Source organism: Exophiala spinifera (assembly GCF_000836115.1).
Source record: "Exophiala spinifera strain CBS 89968 unplaced genomic scaffold supercont1.5, whole genome shotgun sequence".
Taxonomy (NCBI): domain Eukaryota; kingdom Fungi; phylum Ascomycota; class Eurotiomycetes; order Chaetothyriales; family Herpotrichiellaceae; genus Exophiala; species Exophiala spinifera.
The window spans coordinates 2,187,267-2,209,391 of NW_015622517.1; the positions used below are offsets into that span (position 1 = coordinate 2,187,267).

Consider the following 22,125-nt stretch of genomic DNA (forward strand, 5'->3'; position numbering starts at 1 on the left):
GGTGCAACGACATCTCAGAGAACAAGGAGGCTGAGCGGTGTGTATGGACCGGAGAGTATGAGTATGGTGGATGAGGGATGTAAGATGGAAGATGGAAGATTACTGGCAAGAGAAAGTGATCATTACTGGAAATACCCAGGTACTTACTTTGTAAATACCGACGGGTACAGAATGCACTCCATGTCCTCCCGTCCATCAGCGTGATCTCACCGTCTCTGTTTCAAACCCAGTATTACGCTCAGTCCCCTTCGACTACCTAGATAGTAGCCACAACCGAAGTCCAATATCTGGCGTTCGGTCCTTAATCCCCGTTTCCGATATCCAGCCACTAGTAATGCCTTGGTCCGAGCAATACCGTGTCCTCGGACCTCGAATGACGCCGCCAAAATCCAGATCACCTTCGTAGCTTCGCTCGGAAATGTTGGTATCAGCAGATGATATGAGTGCAGTGATCCTTGTTCCTCAGATATATGTCCACACAGCATTTCAAGCAGGCGGAGCCCCTGACCACAGCTGGGCATCCAGTGGATAGAGCAAAAGAGCGCAGGCTTTCGTCTTCAGACACTGCCACAATACTAATGGAAGGAAGCGATTCTTTGATTGAAAAAAGATATGCGTAAAACGGTGTGATGAACCTGGCTCCACTGTACGGCTGTTCGTTTGGCAAAGGATTATCTGGTGGATGTGTGCAAGCCGGTATGAAAAGCGAGAAACATGCCGTCTGTAGCGCTCGCATCGGACTGAGGTTCGTGAAGGAGTTTGTCAATCCCATTCCCAGTGATAGAAAGCCATCTTCCTCCTTGATACACCATTGGACTTTTCTATCCCAGAGAAGATTCAATGGAGTTTGACACGGGAAATCTTGATGAGAATCAATTTCATCGAGAATAAGAGTATCGTATGGGTGAAACGCGACATACTCATACCTGCGATCATTGTACAGAATTGACCCCGGGCCTACACGCAATCTCGCAAGTGGTAGACTATTGATGGGGCCGTTCCAGGAGTCGAAGTACGCTGGGTAGACAACCTGGCCCATGGACGCTGATGCTACCCAATGACTTGCAGAGTTATTATCGAAGGCCTTGGCTACGAATGTGGGATGTCTGGACTTGAAGCGCCTTTCGCCTGTGCCGGGAGATAAACTTGTGTGGCCGAGAAGCGAAAGGCTTACATCAAATATACTTGGGATCGAAACTTTACGGTCTCGAAGGGTGTGCTCTCGGCGGGGTTGGTCGTCTCGGGAGGTGTCTGGCCCATATAAAGCGCTTTGAATGGACTTGGAGAGGGAGTCAGAGTAAGTGGTTCGTGATGCGACGATTCGGACATCTTCGTCAAAGTCAAGAACTGCAATAGCAAGGATGTCCGTCGTCATATCGACGATGGCATGACGAACGGATTTAACTTTGCAGGGCTTGTCCATAGGGTTGTCCGGCGCATCAAACCTACAGGTACGCTTTTCAACGAGTCGGTCCTCGTAAGTGCGCAGAGATGACACAGATACAGGCAAGTCCTCTGGAAACTCAGTGAGCGGATAATCTAGCCCGCAAAATGAGGCAATGGTCGAATGAAGTTCCAAATCTGAAGGCCATATGTTTGCACCGAACTGCTTATAGTCTTCCGTGTTTTCACCTTCCACAGATATGAGACGCGTCGTGGCGAGTTTGGTGGAAGTGAATAAGACCCGCGCCATGGTAGCAAATTCTTGCTGAGTATGAAGGCCATAATATCGTAAGCGTCGAGCACCGTAAGCTTTCACTGATATCAGGCCATTCCAATGTAGATGGTTCAAAGGCCCTTCTAAACTTCTCCACAATTCAGACGGACCTTGGACCGCTCGGAAGACCTCTATGGCCAGAGAGGGATGGATCTGGGTTATCATCGCCACCTTGCTGGGAGTTTGTCCAACCAAAACGGTACCATCCTCGGCAATGACATGTGGTGGGTATCCAAGGCACCATTTCGTGAAGGCAATAATCCACGCATGGTGCCTGCCACTTCTAATTACGATATTAGAAGCGTCCCCAATTCTCTCCATAGATCGAAATGCGCCGACCAGGGCAGCCAACTCCTCAGGACCCGGGTGTGTTTCCAAGGATAGATAGCAGTGGGGCCAGCTTGTATGAGTTGCCATATAGTGCTCCCAGCCAGCGAGACTTTCAGCAAATTGTAGTCTCCGAAGCTTGTAATCCAGGGCATTGATGAGGTCTCGGATTTGGAAGACTGTGGGCATGAGTTGGTCGCTTCTCGAAGTGGCATTGATCATTATTTCGATCGCCCGCGCAGCATTGAGGATGTCGTCAGTGCAGAGGAGTGCTGCAACGAGACTCATAAACCTCACACCAGCACTTGTCAAGGACAATTGGAAAGCTGTATCGTTTGCCGCATAGCCAACCTTGGCATGGAGAAATTTAACGACGTGCGAGACGTGCCGCTTGCCCGCTTCCTTCTCTACCAGCATCTGTGTTTGCTGACATATTGCTAGAGTATTCCCGAATGCTTCGGCGACCAAAATGGCAAGAGGTTGGATGTTGTCACTGGTGGCGGCTGTAAGCATGCCTTGTACGAAGGACAAAACCGACTCTGAGGAATGCTGGAGAGTCCAGCTGGCGGAGATCTGGCTATTGCTCATCTTTCTTCAGGCTTCCACGACACTGCTGTTTCAGAAGCAAAATGGACTAACGTCCAGGGCAATGCATTGCGTGAGGGCAAGATTGTCGAACATATTGTAGAGAAAAATCCCACCGAGTAGCATGATCAGGCTGTGAACCAGCCAAGTTGTCCAGTGCTGCCTAGGGCTTCGCTGGCCTGCGGGGTTTATCACGTCCTTTGCATGTCTAGATTGGACGAAGAAGACAAGGATCCAGGCGAGGGCAATGGTTCAGCCTCACTTTTAGTGTGAAAAAGTTACACGTGCCATTGATGCTGTTAGCGCCGAGGGGGCGCCAACATATCATGTACGCAAGAAATGACCAAATGAAAAGAGGGGAAACCATGAGGCTTGTGTAGCCCACCAAACGGACCTTGACAGAAGAGGTTCAGAATCCAACTATAGACTCCGTTCTAACGGTCCCATACTCTCTGAGAAACCTCTCGATGTCGTTCTTTGCGTCCGTATAATGTATTCACCCTCCACAAAAGGTGAAATTCCTGAGAGCATACACGATATTGAGTCTCAGTTCCTCTTAGCCATTTTGTCTCTGACTTTCTGTCCAGAGGACATCACCATTTTCTCCTGTGCCCAAGATGGCAAGCTGTTAAAGAATGCGAACTGGAGTCTATGTCCAATATATGGCGTAACCTTCACGCTGTTGTAGCCGATCGTCTTCAGTGTTGACTTGACAAAATCAGTAGTACTTGGTCTCGAGAAGGAAATATCCTTTTCACTCCAGCCTGAAGAAGCCGTTGCCACCATGCCTGTGGAGATCGTTTTGACCTCCAAGTCATGACCCTTGACTTTCATCTCCAAGGCCAAGACTCGAGAAAATCCCTCAACAAAGGCTTTTGCACCTGTGTATAGTCCGAAATTGGGGGTGGTAAAATCCGCAGCGGCACTGCTCATGAAGATCAAGAGACCTGGTTGATTCTGAAGTAGGATCGGGAGTAGAAGGCGGGTTAGATGCGACATGAATCGAACATTGACGTTAATCCAACCCTCGATTTCTCGAGACGTAACATCTTCAATGACGTTCGCCTCTACCTGACTTCCACCCGAGCCAGCAGCATTATGAACCAATGCAGTCAGACGGAGGTCCTTGACAGCATCGAGAACAGCGCGGTCAAACTCTGGCCCCGGAGGCGTGGTCGCGTCAAGAACAAATATCTTGAATATTCTATCACTGTACTTCTGTTCGAACTCGGCCTGGATTCGTTTCAACTTGGCCTCGGTCCGACCATGAAGAATGACATTGAAGCCACTTTGCGCGAACTGATGCGCGAAAGCAAGCCCTATGCCATCACCTTGTGATACTTAGATACTGTGCTAGCCCACGAGTTATGGGCCACAAACTTACTGGCACCAGTTACCAACACCCAGGGTTCCTTTCCGTGACGATAGCGATGCAAGGTCGAGCGATGAAGTTGGTAACGGACGGCCGATAAGAGTCCAAGGCCTAGAGATGCAAGCGTTCCAGCTCCCACCAGGGCGCAGGTCTTGAATAGAATGTCGTTGCCGCTCATGTTGCACCCCGAATTAGGAGGCGGCGATATTGATAGGCAGATTCCTGGGTCAGGTGTAGAGGAAGAAGTTGATGGAAGAATATTTCAAAAGACTCCTGACCAATATGGGAGGCCTGAAAGGCAAGACAGAAAGATGACATGAAGGCGCTCACCAAACATGGTCAGCTTGCTTGTGCTGACCAGAGAGTGCGCTGAGGTCCATAAGGAGAAACAATAAGAAGACAGCGTTTCTGTCAGACGTACGAAGGTAATGGTATATGATATTGTGAGTTAACAGTGGGAGCGTCAGACACCGCAGAAGACGTCTACATGTTGTACCTGTTACTATGTCATCATACGATGAGGAAGGGAGCCAAGCGTGCCATTCAGGGAAAGTCTCCCGAGTGCCCAAACACGCTAGCACTTAAATAAACTAGCGTAAATGGCGCACTAAAGCGGCGTGCCAGTCCCCTCCGATTATTGCTCTCCGCATCTTGCAGACGACGCCGATGGCGTGCTTCAGCCATTACAACATCATCTACCAATCCATATCGACGATGCTCGAGTCCCCTCGGTCACTTGCAATAGTAACCCGTGAAGGACCAGGATAAGAGACTGCCTGACGCTCTTACTCGTGCACGTACGCCAGGATATCTCATGTATCGTCGTTATCCAGCGGTGGTCGTACAACCAGCCTTGATTTCGTCTCACCATTCAACCGTCTCCAAATCCGTTCATCAGTGCTGATCTGCATGTCCTCATACCTATTTTATCAAAGAGATAGCTTTCCCCGCCGGCAATCGGCTGTGATGGGGTGATCGTCTCACCATTTCCTGATTCTCAATACAACCCACGCGCGACGAGGCGCAAAGTCCCAATGTGCTGCGAATTGAGGCTGGTAGGGTAGTATTGGTACCTGAGAGCTCAAATAAGAACCCAGCCATGTCTTCTTCAGCGACTTACCACCTTCTCAATCAAGCAGAGTCCTCAGACTTGTCGAGATCACCGGCTCAACAGACAATCACCATGGGAAAGAAACTCGGGCTCTTCAGAGCTTGCTATGTCGTCGGGCTTTGTTGTATTGGATCGTTCCTGTTCGCGTACGATACCGGGATTGTGGGCGGAGTCTTGACTCTTCCTTCTTTCCAGAAGGACTTCCGCTATTCGAAGAAGGATAAGACACAGGTCAATTCAAACTGTGTTTCGATACTTCAAGCTGGAGCCTTTTTCGGCTGTTTCGGCATCTGGCCCTTGACATCATGGTTGGGTCGAAGGATGGGCTTCATCATTGCCTCCGTCGTCTTCTGTATTGGTACGATCATGCAGGTCGTCAACAGTCATTCCCTCGGACTCTTTTATGCCGGCCGAGTCATTGCAGGCTTGGGCACGGGAGCTGCAACTGTGCTCGTCCCCATGTTTTCCGCAGAGATGGCACCAAAGGAGATTCGAGGAAAGCTTGGTTCTTGTTTTCAACTCTTCTTCGCCACTGGTGTCTGTATCAGCTACTGGGTGGATTACGCTGCCAGCTCCGGCTTGTCAGATGCTTCTGCTACGCAATGGCAAGTCCCTGTTGGACTCCAGCTCGTCCCAGGTGCCCTTCTTGGCATGGGTATGCTACTCGTCAAAGAATCTACTAGGTGGCTGGCTAAGAATGGCCGCAATGAGGAAGCATACGCTTCGCTTCTTTGGGTTCGAGGAGGAGTTGACAGTCCCGAAATCAGGGCCGAGTTCTCAGAAATCCTCGCCGGTGTCCAACTCGAGATCCAGCAATCTGAAGGTCTCACCTGGAAGGAAGTTCTTCTGCCGTCAAACAGATACAGGATGGCCATCGCTGTTACAATCCAGCTTGCAGCACAACTGACTGGCAATACATCTCTGGCGTATTATGCGCCTCAGATTTTCGCCACTATTGGTGCAGGTAACAAGACACTCTTCATCACTGGCTTCTTTGGTCTGGTCAAGATGGCCGGTGTGGCGATATTCATCATCTTCTTCGTCGAGACCATCGGTCGACGTATTCCATTTATGGCTGGAGCTTTTGCAATGGGAAGTTTCATGCTTATCATTGCTCTGATCGTTGATACTCATCCACCCGAGGACTCTGCCAATGGGATTACCTCTGCTGGAGCTGCGGGTATTGCCATGGTCTATCTCGAAGCGTTTTCTTTTAATATGTCGTAAGTGATTGACTTTTTGTTTTGGCGATTGTTTTGAGCTTGCACTGACTGTTTCTCCAGGTGGGGTCCGCTTCCCTGGCTATACATTGGCGAAATCTTCCCGAACCGCATCCGCGAGATCGGCATCGCGACTGGTGCAGCAAGTCAATGGCTGTTCAATTTTGTCATGAGCCAGATTACGCCGCATGCTATTGCCAACATTGGCTGGAGGACATTTCTCATGTTTGCTATTTTCAACTACGCCATCATTGTCTACAGCTGGTTCTTCTTGAAAGAAACCACCGGCAAGAGTTTGGAGGAGATGGAAATCGTCTTTGGCACCGTCGATAGACTACCTGGCAAAGATGATGAGGAAGTCGAGGCGCAGGTTGGGCACGAGCAATATGAATCTCGACAAGGACATGAAACCGCAAAATGAGTGGGATAGAATGGCCAGGGGACATAAACCGTTGAACAGTTCCGACTTGAATGGATGTAGCGAAGCATCCATGGTGTTTTAAAGCAACCTCCGGTTCTATCTACCCCTTGAACCTTACGGTATGATCCTTATACTCCAGACCTCATGATGGTGATATCTGGCCCCCCTTCTTGCAGTGCAGACAAGGCTCCCAAAGAGCCTGACACGTGACACTCCAATTTTCGTATGACATCAACAATGGTCTCCGCGTCTTTTGATATTTCTCCAACTTCGATGTTTCTGCGCCTCTCGAGCCCCTTTGCACTCTCGCCTGCAATACGCACGATGCACTGAACGCCGACTTGCAGTGGCCATCAGAACATACAATCTCAAGACTATGCGCAAGTGCTTCAGCACCTGCGCGACAAGTCTGAGCCATGAGAACCCACTAGTACGTATAGCACCCACCGCCTCTCGCCGTCCGTCCTCCCACACACTCTCTCTCAAGAGTCGAACCGCAGACATGCCCTCTAACGCTATATCTATTTCGTGCTATCACAGGGTCTCCCCCGATCCTCCAAGCCACCACCACCTACCATTCCCCGAGCCCAGCGCGGCCTTCCCGCGAAACGCCCCGTCCCCAATGTGCGACACACCATCGCCGTGTCGTCCGCGAAGGGCGGCGTAGGCAAATCGACGCTATCCGCGAACCTCGCGCTGTCGTTGTCGCGCCACGGACTGCGCACTGGTCTCCTCGACACCGACATCTTCGGGCCGTCGGTGCCCACGCTGCTCGGCCTCACGGACCCGTCCATCTCGCAGCCCACGACCACGCCCTCCGGCCGCCTGGTGCCCTTGACCTCGCACGGCGTCCGGAGCATGTCGATGGGCTACCTCCTCCCGTCCGAGTCGGCGCCGGTGGCGTGGCGCGGGCTCCTGGTGATGAAGGCGCTCCAGCAGCTCCTCTGGGACGTGGACTGGTCGCCGGGCCTGGACGTGCTCGTCCTCGACATGCCCCCGGGCACCGGGGACGTGCAGCTCACCATCGGACAGCAGGTCACGCTCTCGGGCGCCGTGGTGGTGAGCACGCCGCAGGACATCGCGCTCAAGGACGCCGTCAAGGGCGTCGAGATGTTCAAGAAGATGGACATCCCCGTGCTGGGCATGGTGCAGAACATGAGCGTCTTCGTGTGTCCCAAGTGCGGCGAGGAGACGAGGGTGTTTGCTGCACATCCACACTCGCACGGCGGCGGCGGCGGCGGTGCAGAGTCCAAGGCGCGCGACCTCGGCGTGGACTTCCTGGGCGATGTGCCTTTGGACGCGAGGATTTGCGCCGACGCGGATCGCGGTATGCCCACCGTCGTCGCGGAGGAGGCGAGCGGCGTCAAGGTCAACACACGCTATTATGAACGCATAGCAGAGCAGGTGGCAAGGAAGATTGGGCTGGACTGGGCTTGACCACCAACGTACCACAATAGTACCCATCCGTACCTGTGCCTGTATACGTATTCTTCTTTTCCTCTCAAACTACCTATACAGGTACACACATCAACAGGTGGCACTTGTACGACGGTACAAGTGATTCAATGTAGACGGGGACACAGGTTGAACTCATATGGTATAATTGATGTATGTATGACAGATCCAGTCCACAAAACACTTCTTTTGTATATTTATATACTACAAATACTACTATCTATATTTTACACTTCGGGGATATATATAGACTTATCTCTATATATATATCCTCTGACTTGACGAGTCCTGGACAAGAGAAACCTAAACCTAGCAGAAAAGTAAGCGTGTGCCAACACCCATGATCATGTCTGAGCAAATGAACCCGTCAAAGTGCCATCAATAAGTCCATGTGGTACACGCGCACCATACTTACCCAAGGGATGTTCTTCAGTACGTCTTCTTCTTTCCTTACACTGGGTTTTCCATGGCTGTCTTGAATGCCGTGTCGGCACGATCGTATAGTTTTGGTCTTGACACCTTCTCGACGTCGGTTGTGCCGTTGGTGTCGGTGCCGTTCAGTATATCCTCCCCTTTAGCTGTGGAACCATTCTTGTCGGCTTCACCAGCGGGTACTATATCGACGACACCGGCCGCTCTGACGACAGCAGTCGAGCTAGGACTCCTTAGAGGCTGTAATCGACCCATTCCTTCATCTTGCTGATGACTCTGCAGACGCTCGAGACTCCGATGGCTTCGGGGTGTGTCTGATCCATCGTGGGGGCCTTGGCCATTCGTCCTAAACTCGTCGTCATCGCCATCATCACCTGGAGTCCAGGTTGCAAAGTCGCTCGCCAATGGACTTCCCGGCCTTGCACTGGGCCTTACTGATCTCGAATCGAGCACCGTAGACTCATTGTCGATCTCCGAGGCAACGCCTGCTTCAGCAAATAATGCTCGAGTACTCGCGTCGTCACTCGCAACACCAAGACTCTTGCCTGTCTTTATGCTGGCCGAGTCATCGCGCAGATGAGATGCCGTCTTGAACTTGGGAATGAACCCCGCTGACAGCAGCGAGGAAACAGGAGATTGCGCTCGACCGTCATGGGCCTCGAGAGATGTCGTCGTTGCGAGGATTGTAGGATTCCCAGAAGTAGTCATCGACGGTGCCGCTGGTTGTGACTCTTCTACAGCGGGTGGTAGATGCTGACTGTCAACTTGCCCTTTATCAGCCACCGAAATAGTTCGTGCTCGACCTCGTCCACGACCCTCACTAGCCCGGCGCTTCGAACTCATGCTCCTCCCACCAGTGGAACTGCGAGCTCTCGAAGATGCTGGTTTCTCTTCGGGTCCCAATGGAGTCCCTTCGACGTGCCCAATCACCACACCTTGTGGTGGTGTCGCAGATACTTCTCGGTCGAGATGAGCTGGTTGGCTGTCTTCGGCCTCTGCTTCTCGCTTGAGGGTCATCTCGTCGTGCTTGCTTCCCCACATTGACCACATGAACAACAAGTTGCTCTTACGCTTCTTCTTGACCACAAGGTCTCGGTCCGTTCGGCGACTGGCAAGCGCGCATGCAGGAGGTCGTTCTCCACTTTCGAAAGGTTTGATCTCACCGTTAGCCAAAGCCCTGGTCCGCTCTTTCTGTACCTTCCGACTAACATGTGCGTATTTGGCATCCCAGACCTTTCTAGCTTCAAGCCACTTTCTCACGGGGCCCTGCTTGACCACCCCTACCTCATCAGGGTGCATCTGAAGCGCAGGAAGATCGTGTGGCTCAGAGAGAGGGTATATCTTACCACTTCTATCGACCCGTTGACGCAGCATGTGGTTCTGGAATGGGGGAAGAGGCTCTCCTGCTCGACCAACAAAACCTATTGTCTTGCTGGGATCTAGACCGACCTTGTTCCCTTGCACCACTTCCGAGTCGCCATCCGCAGACGCAGAGTCGCTCTCTGTGGAAATGATTGAGATGCTGTCGTCATCCAGAATTTCGATTGCTCTCCTTTGGGCTCTTGCTAGGGCCCAAGCTCCAAATTGAGCAATCGACCTGTACATGTACTTCGCCGGCCGCGTGAAAGACAGTGTAGGTGCAACATGGCAAAGATCGTCCCACACCTGTAATTGAACCGGTGTCGGCCTATACATCTTCAAGATCCTGTCATCCGGGTCGTATCGTGATCGGTAAGGTTTTCCAAGGGGATGCTTTGCAGGATTCGCCATTTTGTGAGCAAGATAAATCTGCTCATCACGTAAAATTTCTCCTCCGCCCGTAAGGATCGATACTGGAGGAAGCCCACCTAAAGAAGGCTGCAAAACAGGTGATACGAGAGGGTGTGCCAGCAATTGGTTAGTCGTGTACATCTGTATTTGGTCCTTGAGGACTACTGTTTTCCCATCCAGCTCAATTGTAAGTTGAAGCTGCGGCCCTGGCAAGACCTCTCCACCTCCTTTTGTCGGAACGGCATTGTTTGGGCTGGTGTCCTGGTGCTGGATCGGAGAGGTTGAAGGCGGGGGTTCGGCTCCAGAAGACTTAGGATCTTCTACGACCGACCCATCACCGGCTTTCGCCAGTTGATTGATCTTTATTAGTTCATCGTCGCTTGGAGGCGGCCACGAAGCGGACGGTTTGTGCATGAACCCGTGATCAGGAATGTAGTCCAAGTCAGCCTTTCCGGCACAGCTTGGGAAAGAATGCGTCAAATCGACCCAAGGCGATATCAGCACTGCACCAGCAGGCAGAGGCATCCCCTGATCACGGAGTAGGCACAGTATGGACACTACCATACCACCACCTGCAGAGTCTCCAGCTAGAATGATTTCGGACGGCGCATGTAGAGTCAGCAGGTACAGATACGCCGCTAGACAATCCTGAAGACCACATGGGAAGGGATACTGTGGTGCGAGCCTGTACTTGGGCGCAAATACACGGGCTTTCAGTTTTCGAGCATGTCTCTGCATCTGGTAACGGTGTTCATCGACACTACCAAAGAAATATGCACCGCCATGAATGTACAGCATGATCCGTCGGCTTTTGGTCCCGTTGCGCTTTTGCTCATTGTAGTGGGCGCGCATCTCGATCCATTCTGCCTTTAAGTCGGTTCCGCCTGACCGCCATTGCCACCATTTTGTGCCTCCTATTTGTTCGATGCCAGTCGGGCCCAGTTGGTCCGCAATGGTCTTCGCCGACTTGTCTATGTGTTCCTGGTCGATTGTGACACTTTCAGTCCTAACCCAGGACGGGCTCGGCACCCATTGTCCCGTGAAGCTTTGCAAGTCTTCCAGGGTGTGGTGCGAGGCATAATCGAGGAATCGGCGTATTAGATGGAGGCCTTCGTCGTACGAAATGTGGGCAGTGGGCTTGTGTCGTCGCGGCTTGCGATTCGTATACTGTGTGTTTCGTCAGCACATGCATGGGCATCGCCCGTGGGCTCAGTGTTGTCCGTCTTACATGCGATATACAGGTCTTGACAACAGTTGGAGTAACTGCGGCACCGACACCCACAGTAGTTATCGGCATGCTGAACTCTCAAAGATGCTCAACTGTACTGTCAGCCATGAGCACCTGGGTTCAAGATCTCCCTCCTCTTGTCTTAGAACGAACAAAGTATACAAGGTGCGGTGACAGCGACATAACAGTCCAAGCTCATGTCGGCGGAGAGATGCGATGGGCTGTCGAGGGAGGCTGGTTGCCCAATGCTCTGAGACAAAGGGAATGATGGACCGACGATCAGAGCATTATCTGCGGAGTGACATTGGTGACGTCACTCAGCCTCGTCGTTCTCAGCCTCGTCCTGCGTCTCAACTCATTCATTGGATACTAATACGAATACGGGTACGAATACGGAGAACTTCCTAACTAGGGACGCCCTCATTCTTCACGTACTCGTACTTTACACGTTGCAGAAATGGCACGTCAAATCAACAATGGACAAGGGCCAATGCAGTGAACTTTCGTCCCTGCTTCAACTACTTTCAGACGCCTTCCACCACTTGTAGGTATAACCTTACCAATGCCATGCTTTAATGTCCTCTCCGATTCTCGGAACCCACCAGGTATCACACCTATATAAGACTAGTATCCTATATATCAGGGCTCCTGAGTTCTCGATGGAGGATTAGTGCTCGCAGGGCTAGTACATCTCCGATCCACAGGCAGTCATGGCCAAGATCCAACCGTCCGTCGCAGTCATCGGTCTTGGAGCCCAAGGTCTCGTCACGGTCAAGAATCTCCTGGAACAGGACTTCGATGTGACAGGGTTTGAGCGCAACGACTACATCGGAGGGATCTGGCACTACTCGGCTAAACACGATCTCTCTGCCCTCTCATCTACAGTCGTCAACATATCCCGAGAACGCGGGTGCTTTACAGACTTTGCATTCCCACCTGGGACAGACTCCTATCCAACGGCTGCTCAGGTCGACCAGTACCTCCACGACTATGCCGATGCGTTCAACCTCCATCCGCATCTCCGCCTCTCAACCAATGTCCAGACTGTCGACCGTGACGATGCCAACAACTGCTGGCGTTTGACCGTCTGGTTCCCCAGCGCGCAAGACCCCGAGGTACTGGAGTTCGACAAACTTATTATAGCCACTGGACCGAACCACAAAGCCAACATGCCTGACTTGGCTGGTCGAGAGCTTTTCAAGGGAGAGATCACTCATTCAATCGCATACAAACAGCCCGAGCTGTTCAGAGACAAGCGAGTCCTGGTCGTGGGAGCAAGCAATTCTGCGGCTGACACATCGACGTCGCTAATCGGCACTGCAAGCAAGATATATTATTCGCATCGTAGAGGTACGGTGGTCCTGCCTCGCTACCTCAAAGATGGAACCTCGCTAGACCATTCACTCAATTACCGCAAGATGGAAATCAAAGACACCCTCGACCGCGTGGCGCCCAGCATGTCGGTCAAGTTCATGGACCGTGTGGTTACTGGGATTCAACAAAAAGAATTTGGATCATTCCCGCCCGAATGGCGTCTGAGCCCTGCTCCGTCGGTCTTGCACCAGAATCCAACTGTCTCGGACACACTCATTCCAGCTTTGGCTAGAGGCAAGATCGAATCCGTGCATGCCCCAAAGCGAGTCCTCAACGACCACGAAATTGAACTGGAGGACGGGACAGTCGTCAGCGTAGACACCATCATATTCTGCACGGGATATTCCCTAGACTACTCTTTTGTAGGAAAGTACGATCCCACGCGCTCCTTGGACTCGACGTTCGCCGCAGCCGACTCAGGTGTCAAATTGAACGAGACGCCGCGCCTTTATCAGAACATATTCTCTCTTGAGCAGCCTTCAAGCCTGGCCTTCATCGGCGTCGCAATAATCGTATTTCCTGCATTCCTCCTAGCTGATCTGTCGTCCATGGCAATCGCACAGCTGTGGTCCAACAAGCCTGACACCCCGACGCTCCCATCGCAGACCGAGATGGAGAAATGGTATTCTGAGCACTTATCGTACATGAGCACACTTCGCTCACTCAGCCCGCACGGCAAGATCGTTAGATTAAGCGTTCGCAACGGTCCCTGGCATTCGTGGGTTCAAGGTGCTGCCGGTATTGAATTGGACAGCTATCTGGGCTTCTTCAGTCTGAAAGCCTGGAACCTATACTGGTCGGATCCAAAATTCTCCAAACTACTGTGTCACGGTATCTGGTCGCCGCATGTATATCGATTGTTCGAACCAAAAAGGCCGAACGGACGGAAGAAGTGGGGTGGGGCAAAGGAAGCCATTGAAAGGGTCAATGCGGATGTTCAAGCTGGGCTCGAGGAACGGCGGAAGGGTACGGCAGCACGGTAGCCTCGCCGAGGCCATCATCCTAGCCGTTGAAACCGCTTGATCAACTGAGGTTGATCATCAGTCTGTACTTGGCGAGTAAGTTGGGCGCGTCTCCTTTGTTTTGGATTTGCAATTCGCTTGTGTTTTGGAAGGGTAATTGTAGAGTTCGAGAATGACTGATTTTAAGCCAGGCTCGTCTGGACTTTTCACATCCTAGAGCTGCAAACAATGCCAAATCATCGCATTCCTCTTGGCTGGATTTCATGGTTACACAGTGCATAAAAGCGTCCCTTGTGCTGCGCCTGGTAGGTTTCAAACATGGTATCCACAGAGTACGACAGACCGAGAGCTTGGGTATCGATGATGGATTTGGTATGACCGTCCTCTAGCCTCATATTCGTCTGAATGTGTTGCCAGAAGCGCTTCTTCGGTCTTGCTTTGACACACCGCTAGCCCTCCTCTCCGGGACTTTGGGCTTCTTGGTACTGGGATCGAATGAAATAACCTTGTCACCGACGGCACCATTAAGCCCAGAGCTGCGCTTGGTGCGTTCCATGGGACGAGCGTTCTCCGCCCGAGAACCAAACGATCGATCATGACGGGACCTGCTAGCAGACGGCTTCGAGGTTGAAGATACTTGCATCCTCACCTGGTCACGCTTTTTTTGCTTTTTCGTTGAACCCCGCTTGTAGTCTGCCGACGAGATTCTGTCCGTTGTTCGATACCTGTTCCTTCCCTGATCCTCATCAGTTTCATCGTCGTCACTTGATCCTGGAATCTCATCAATCGCTTCCTCTTCGACAGCAGTAAGTCCCTTCTCTCGATCTAGATTGGAAGCTGGAGCAATTTTGGTGCTAGGATTAAGCTGCTGGAACTCTCTGGATGTTTCGTCAACCGCAAAATCTTCATCTTGGAATAGTTTGGCAAATCTAGAATCTGCAAGCAGACCATTCTCTTCAGGCTCGGCAGCTTCCAGTGTAGCATTCTCATCTCCGCCTTGCGCGAGAACACGCTCGGCGCGCTTTCTCTCGTTCTTTTCCTCCCGTTCAAGAATTCTCTCGGCCATCTTCCGGTTGACCTTGGCAGCGATCTTCTTCTTGCCGCGAATCCTGCTCTCGCGTTCTTTGTCGATCTTTTCTTGCACTCGTTTGGCTCTTTCTTCCTCCCAACTCGAGGGATTTGCAATCAGCCTGGCCTGTTCATACAAGCCTTGTGCAACAAAGAAGCCGTGCATGTACGGCCTCAGAAGATTTGTTTTACCAACAAGATGATCCAGATTAAGCATACGTAGCTGGGATGAAGTGAGGAATTTGTAGTTGTCATAGACCTCCCCAACCTTTGAACGTGAGAAAGCATGTGGATCATTAGGATCATCGGCCATTTCTTCGACCACGTTATCGAGAAATGAGCACCATTTCGGAGCCGGGCCAAGTTGTGGAATAAAGAATGAGTGCTGGTGACGGCCTTCGTTGGCGGTTAAAAACATGCCGCTGTCCTTGCACCATGCAACGCAGTTGATGTCGACCTCTGGTTCCACAGAAGTCCATGGCGTCCCGTCTCGTTCGTCCCATAATTTGAGGATCCGTCGGTCGGCAGAGGCGATCTTTGGCTCTGAAACAGTTTCCCGTGTTGAGCTTGTGGCGGTCAAATATTCAAGATAGATGATGGGGTATCCATAGCCTTGGTCCTTCTTCAAGGTAGGCACGGGAGACCTAAGATCATACAGGTAGATCATGCCAGAGGAGGTTCCGACTGCGGTACTGATGCCGGACCGGTGAAATTGGAGTGCTGTGACCTCCGGGCGACCATCAAGGTCGGAGGGCATGGCTAGAGTTGCCACCCGTGCTCTCGATCGAGTGTCCCAGTATTCGACCGTGCCTATCGATGTCCCAAACGCGAATAAATTGTGGCTGCTTTCGGCAATCGTTGCTGTATTCACAGAGCCTGTTCTAATGCCCCCTTGTAATGCGCCACCGCCAACAGAATTCAAATCATCTCCTCCGACGTCTATTTCGAAAGCGTTCATGAAACGTCCAAGCTCGAGGTTTATTCGAAAGGCTTCGCCCATTCCATTGCTGTTGACTCCAACCGCAGGAACAAGAAGGTCGGTACTAATTCGGTCGTACGCAAGATCTCGGCCATACCTTGGTATTCTAAGAGAATCATGGCACCCTCCAGGAGTGTGAAATTCGATAGACCGGTCTTCTTGAAGATGCACGGTTTTGGAGTAGTCCGACGAGAGGAACAAGAATGTTTTATTTAGGGTGTTCGTATGTCTCGTCCAGGAAAGGGCCAGGTTTGGAAGGTAGTGTGTATGGATTTGTGGCTTGTAAGTGCCTGTGCTCATGGCCCATTCGCCATCTTCGCTGATGCGAATACATTGACTCGCTTCCTCGAACTCGAAATCCTGCAAGAGTTCTACCCTATTCGCAAATTCAGGATCCTTTTTTCTTTTTTGTTTTTGCGATAGCCAGTCCGGAAGGCTCCGTGAAGTCGAGGCGCCTGCGACGGTGTATACTGGCACCGCGCTGTTGGTGAGTCTCATGTTTCGGGTTTTAGAGGTTTGTGGAGGAGGGCATTAGAGGGGGCCAAGGGGTGAGTTGTCGACTCGAGTCCTACGTTCCAACATTAGACCGCAGCAAGAAAAGAACTTCGTCGCTCAGCAGCAGTCGTCACACTCATACATACCTGGCCACCGTCTCGGTTGGAGAATTTCGCCAAAATTTTGAAGTTGCCGGCCCAAATTTCCCGATGTTCAGCCGACAGTCACGTGTCGGACTCGTCAACTTACTCGCCTCGAAAAGCAACATCGCTCGATGTCTTCGACTTCATCACCGTGGATTGGAGCTGGCCTCTTGTATCCTCATTTTCCATTATAACACTCATTGGAAGAGAATTTGCCGTTGGATCCAACCTCCCTCGTCTTTGGCCGTCGAACTCATCCCGGGCTTTTGATCGAATTGACGCCACCCTGGAATCAAAGCTCAAGCTGTAGCCTGTCCTCCGAGGGCAACGACCTTCTACATACGCGATTGCTGAGGTTGGGGGGCAGAACTTGCATCATTATCACCTCCTTCATACTAGAATGCACCAAATCTGGCCTGGGTTTGTCTTCTCGTGCTTCAGTCGGCACATGATATTGGTTCCGCCGAATGGTTAAGGAATGGCTACGAATCTCGATTACCCCAGCAATTGTGCTACCAACGTTTATACTCTTGTAGGAGAAAGAACCCATGTCTCTCTTCCATTGCTAAATTTGCTTGCAGAATGACTTCGGCGAGATCGCATATATTGTATGTACAGTCGCAACTCCGCCCTCACAAGACCCGGCAGCATTTGTATCAACGCCAGAAGCCACCTTAGCACGGCTACGGAAGACGGAACGTCAATTTAGAGAAGTCTCTATTCTCGCAGCCCTTGACGTTGATAATCGTCAGCTCTTTACCTTCTATAAAAAGGTCGAAATTACCAACGCCAAAGACCAGAAGACCTTGCTGACAAAGTTCGGCTATGTTCTTCGTAGCAATACCTGTACAATTGCATATAAAACGGCAGCGCGCTTGCCAGATTTGATGAAACCAGATCAAGCACGACTGTACCGCTTGTTCACTATTGCCATCATCTCGAGCATCAAAGTCCTTCCCAATGGTGATACGGCTGTGCAGCAGTTCGATCCAAAGCTTTATGTCGCCAGGCGGGATGTGTCCGAGTCTGAAGTTGATCGCTTTGGGCCTAAAAATATCTGGAGTCTTTACAGAATAGATCTACAAATCATTCCGACTGGCCAGATCATTCTGACCATTGTCAAGGACCGAGAGCATGCATTTCGTCGGGTTCTCGATGTTGGACAAGATTTTGATCTGAGACGGAGCGCAGCTCCAGGCGGCTATCCTGTCTATTTGGCCCCGCTGGGGCGTGTGGCTCGCCTGGTGAACAACACAAATGGCGCTACCTTGACGACCAACGACTACGATGAAGGACAGGATATCATTCCTAGTCATGACGTAGAACAAGAGAAGGAATTATGGAGAGAGGTTCTACCGGCATGGCTAAGTGAGCATGCAGATATAAGTCTCGACAGTGGAACAATTACGTGGGTAGAAGTACAAGTTGCAGTTTACGACGCCGAGCAGCCTCCAGCCGACAACACCAGTGTTTCAACGACACCGAGCGGAATGTTAGGGCCAGTCTCGTGGAAGACCCTATTATGGCCCTCTAGTCTCTGCTTTGTTCCTGACAATGAACGCCCTGGGCTGCCTGAACAGGTGGGTGGCATTCAGGATCCTATACGATTTGTTCGAGAGTGGCTCATTGGAACTTCCAACGATAATTCCAACGCTCACGACCAGAGCCACATGGCCAACCTAGCTGATGACGATGATGACGACGAGCCGCTTTTTGCAGAAACAGGCACATTTGACGATCCGGAACATTTCCAGCCTTTTGGGCCACCAGCCTTTCCCGCCAGTCAAACTGTATATCCAACTCCTCCAGACGCCATCATGACACATAGCGTTCCTGGACTCTCTTCCGTGGACGGAATCGCAATGACTCCGGCGAATCTGCCGGGAAAATCTTCTGATTCTGTACGACGATCTGACATGGAGATGCATGACTTTGATGGAATGAATAACGACAGCGCCATGAGTGGATATTATGACGAAGACCTCTTTGACGAAATGCCAGAGGATCAATTTGGACCCGGAAACCCAGCCGACGAACCGAATTGGGATTTCTTTGATCGCCCTGGTGCCAATATCAAAGCCATATCAGCAACAATGACCGACCCAGCGGATGTGGGTGTGAAGGACGTCGACACTATCATGAATGATATACGTGGCGATGCTGGCACTAAAGCGCCATCACACGAGAATGGAATCGACGCAAATCACGTGGAACAGTCCGCAGAAGTGATTTTGCCTTCAGAAATTATTCATCACCAGGAGTCGGCAGGTCCGGTTGACCATGCTGAGGTCTCTGGGTCGCGTAAAACTGGCAAGATTGAGCGCGGTAATCCACAGACAACACAGGGTGTAGCCTTGGATGGTGGAGAGCAGTCGTCTAAAAGAACGGGCCCCCGTCGTCGGTCGAGCATCTACGAAAGTGTCCAGCGATCTGGTAGACCATCTTGGCGGGATTACAAGTACACAGCCAACGGCGGATTCTGGTTCGACCCCGATCCGATAGCTTTCTCCCCCAACTCTTCCCTGAACCTTTCATCGGTTATAAGGCACTCGGCATCAAGCTCATCCAATGACGGTGAATCAAGTGATGAAGATTTTTCTTCGCCATATCGAACATCCAATGGCAAGAAGGCACTCGTTCCTTCATGTGCATGGACGGAGTACCACCCAGGATCTCCGGCGACTGTCACCCATCAAAGCGAGTTTGATAAGGCTGCTGCCGAGGCAGACATCAAGCAGCTTCTCGCAGCTCTGAAACCTGTTGCAATACAACCTACACCTATCGTCGATTTCCCTGTGCTGGATCGTGCCCTTCAAACTGACGAGATTGTCGATCGGAACTTTCTGCAAGTCGCACAGATCTTTGTGGATCAGGTCTCGCAGACTTCCTTAGTTCCTCATGCAGATCAAGAGTACAAGCACAAAACACTGACTGACGACCATTTCGACATTATCGCCGATCTGGGGGGGCTCGGTAGTGCTTCAAGCCCACTTACGCTGTCTCAACTAATCTCCTTGAAAGCAGACACTCCCAATGTGAGACCGCAAGGAAAGATTTCAAAGTTGCAACCAAGCCAGGTTTGCATGAAACGCGCCGAGCAGCCACTTGTTGCTTCTTTGCCTATTTTGAGTTTCTGGGATACCCTGAACCTACAACCTGCTCACGGCCTCAAAAACGCCATAGCCTTCTGCATCCATCCCGAAGGCGAAGAGGTGGCTGACGGTTGCTCAAATCTCCTACAGAGGATGTCAGATACATATAATAGCTGCGCATTAGGATTACATTCCGTCGGTCGGCTCAACAACGAAGCCGATGACGGGAGAATTTCGTACAATACCACAGCAGAAGCGTCGTCGACTGTCCGTCAGGTGTGTCAAAGGATGGGGAGCATGCTAGCCACAGCTAGTGATCTGTCTGGCACGGTTCTCATATATATGGTCAGTGAGGACGACAGTCCAGCCGCATATCTTGAAATGTGCAAGGCGTTCAATTGCCTCTTCGAATCATTTGCAACCAATGCAGACAAAAAGAACATCACCGACATGGCATTGCAAATCATCCCTCGAAGATTCGTGGCCAGTCCGGAGTCGCTAGTTGTTCCCTCTCAACAAGCATACCTGAAGCTGGCTCTCGAGGTCTACAATCGACTACCACCAATCGAAGAAAGTCGCTCACCAGCTGCAAGCGACGCCGCGATTACGTTGGCAAAGGCGGAAAATCCTGTCCATCTCCAACTTGCCTCGACTTTTGCTTCTCCACTATCGAACAATGGTGATTATCTTCACCTTGCATACTCAGCCACGCCCGATGGCCGGTGGATTACGGCGGCATGGGCAGATGAACTAGGATATGTATCTCTCAGCATGTCCTACTGCACGCGCTGTAAGGACTCTATCCAGGGTCGACCGCGACAAGAGGTCTTTAGGGAAATGTGGCTCGTGTCTCATGATCTGATGAGCAAAAACAGAAGACTATGGCGCCTTGGAATCATAAAACATGGCTTCTATGCCCCTGCGGAGCTTCAGGAGTGGCGTCAGATATTTGAGAGCGCCACAGCAGTCCAGAAAAGGTGTTCGCCCATGCTCCTCGCAGCGAGTCCTGAACCGGAGCTGAAGGTCTTCCCACATACGGTCGCTGGCAAGTTGGTGCAGGCAGGGCAAAACATCTTTGGCACTCCTGTATCAACCCCACAAGCAGGAGTGACGTCGCCTGATCAACATATCCCGGCGACGCCTACTCCTAGTGGTTCTGCCCTGATCAACGCTCCAACTCCTCCAGAGCCTAGTTTGGATCCCAACGTCGAAGTTGACTTAACTCTACTCGATCCTGCCGAGGAGAGCTGGGGAATCCTCCTACCCTATGGACTGAATCAATCAAAGAGCATTATGGACATAAGACCAGCTCTAGTGAGCGCGGTATTGCTAAAGCGAAGAGGCGCAAAGGTTGAAGAGGGCTTCATTTCCCTCGAAGTTAGTCTTGTGTATTTGCCGCCTCCAGTATCGGGTGGGCTAGGTCAGGCCGCGCCGGACGATTTGTTGGAGGACATCATCAAGCAATACCGTGGTCTTTTGACGCTGGGTGTGTCGCGAGGGTGTGTCGATCCGTCGAAGGAAACTCTCCCATGGCATATCGCAACTGTTGTCCGAGGAAGCAAAGCCCTTGCGGAGGCTATGTAAATGACTTCGTAAGAGAAAGAAGAATATCTGCAAGAGCCACGAGCTCCTCGTGCATACTGTCCTGCTTTGTCAGCACTAGTATGGACAGCCAAGGGACCACCAGGATCTTTGAAGTGTACGACTCCAAGGCTGTAAGCGCCCTTCCTCCATATAATGACCCAGGAAGCTAGCAAACAACCAATGGGGTAATGAAAAGCATGTAATGGCTCCGATACTCGGACAACTTTGCAGAAGACTGTGCAATGGGGCTAAAGTCAATAGATGGTCCTCTATGGCTAGAACTCACAAATTGCATCTCGGCGACTCCGACCGCGGTTGACATTAAATTTGTTCCCGTAGCGCATCAGGGCGCAACCAGCTCAATACTGACTACGGCCCTTAATAGCATTGTAGTGAGGACACCGGGAAGGACGTAATTCTCGTAGCTTCAATATTCGGTACTGTTGCCACAGCCTCTCTTGTCCTCGGCGATACATGATTGGCATCTGGTTTCCACACCAGCGAACAACAAGACTCTTAATGATGGCGGATGAGAAGCGATTGTCTGTCATCGCCCCGGGTTTCCTTCCATCTGATTAGATCTCTGATTAGATTGTGTAGCTTTGGCATCATGGTTTCATCACTGATCGTCGGCGTGCTGTGACTGGCTCTCAAACCAGAGCACGACCAAGTAGCTGGGTCCAGCATCGCTCAATAAATGGCGCAGACACGTCCCTGTTGTACAGGACTGGACCGTCTCTGGACCTACCTGGGTCTCTGTACTTTACTCCGTAACCCGTAGCGATCCGAG

General features: G+C 51.4%; 8 protein-coding genes across 8 annotated transcripts; 4 read left to right on the forward strand and 4 right to left on the reverse strand.

Moving 5' to 3' along the window:
• Window positions 1-427: 427 nt before the first annotated feature.
• Window positions 428-2,632, reverse strand: PV08_07356 (uncharacterized protein; the record flags this gene model as incomplete). Its single annotated transcript, XM_016381686.1, has 1 exon — window positions 428-2,632. One exon carries the CDS (start codon window positions 2,630-2,632, stop codon window positions 428-430), a length of 2,205 nt encoding a protein of 734 aa, XP_016234788.1.
• Window positions 2,633-3,175: 543 nt separating this feature from the next.
• PV08_07357 (uncharacterized protein) lies at window positions 3,176-4,179 on the reverse strand (the record flags this gene model as incomplete). Its single annotated transcript, XM_016381687.1, has 2 exons — window positions 3,176-3,960; window positions 4,014-4,179. 2 exons carry the CDS (start codon window positions 4,177-4,179, stop codon window positions 3,176-3,178), a joined length of 951 nt encoding a protein of 316 aa, XP_016234789.1.
• A 921-nt stretch (window positions 4,180-5,100) lies between these two features.
• On the forward strand, window positions 5,101-6,753 carry PV08_07358 (uncharacterized protein; the record flags this gene model as incomplete). Its single annotated transcript, XM_016381688.1, has 2 exons — window positions 5,101-6,335; window positions 6,396-6,753. The coding sequence occupies 2 exons, from the start codon at window positions 5,101-5,103 to the stop codon at window positions 6,751-6,753; spliced, it is 1,593 nt and encodes a 530-aa protein (XP_016234790.1).
• A 376-nt stretch (window positions 6,754-7,129) lies between these two features.
• Window positions 7,130-8,190, forward strand: PV08_07359 (uncharacterized protein; the record flags this gene model as incomplete). The annotated part of the gene is made up of 2 exons (XM_016381689.1): window positions 7,130-7,183; window positions 7,294-8,190. 2 exons carry the CDS (start codon window positions 7,130-7,132, stop codon window positions 8,188-8,190), a joined length of 951 nt encoding a protein of 316 aa, XP_016234791.1.
• A 468-nt stretch (window positions 8,191-8,658) lies between these two features.
• On the reverse strand, window positions 8,659-11,707 carry PV08_07360 (uncharacterized protein; the record flags this gene model as incomplete). Its single annotated transcript, XM_016381690.1, has 2 exons — window positions 8,659-11,577; window positions 11,639-11,707. 2 exons carry the CDS (start codon window positions 11,705-11,707, stop codon window positions 8,659-8,661), a joined length of 2,988 nt encoding a protein of 995 aa, XP_016234792.1.
• A 641-nt stretch (window positions 11,708-12,348) lies between these two features.
• Window positions 12,349-13,995, forward strand: PV08_07361 (uncharacterized protein; the record flags this gene model as incomplete). Its single annotated transcript, XM_016381691.1, has 1 exon — window positions 12,349-13,995. The coding sequence occupies one exon, from the start codon at window positions 12,349-12,351 to the stop codon at window positions 13,993-13,995; it is 1,647 nt and encodes a 548-aa protein (XP_016234793.1).
• Window positions 13,996-14,365: 370 nt separating this feature from the next.
• PV08_07362 (uncharacterized protein) lies at window positions 14,366-16,519 on the reverse strand (the record flags this gene model as incomplete). The annotated part of the gene is made up of 1 exon (XM_016381692.1): window positions 14,366-16,519. The coding sequence occupies one exon, from the start codon at window positions 16,517-16,519 to the stop codon at window positions 14,366-14,368; it is 2,154 nt and encodes a 717-aa protein (XP_016234794.1).
• A 618-nt stretch (window positions 16,520-17,137) lies between these two features.
• Window positions 17,138-21,335, forward strand: PV08_07363 (uncharacterized protein; the record flags this gene model as incomplete). Its single annotated transcript, XM_016381693.1, has 2 exons — window positions 17,138-17,191; window positions 17,241-21,335. The coding sequence occupies 2 exons, from the start codon at window positions 17,138-17,140 to the stop codon at window positions 21,333-21,335; spliced, it is 4,149 nt and encodes a 1,382-aa protein (XP_016234795.1).
• Between the last annotated feature and the right edge of the window lie 790 nt (window positions 21,336-22,125).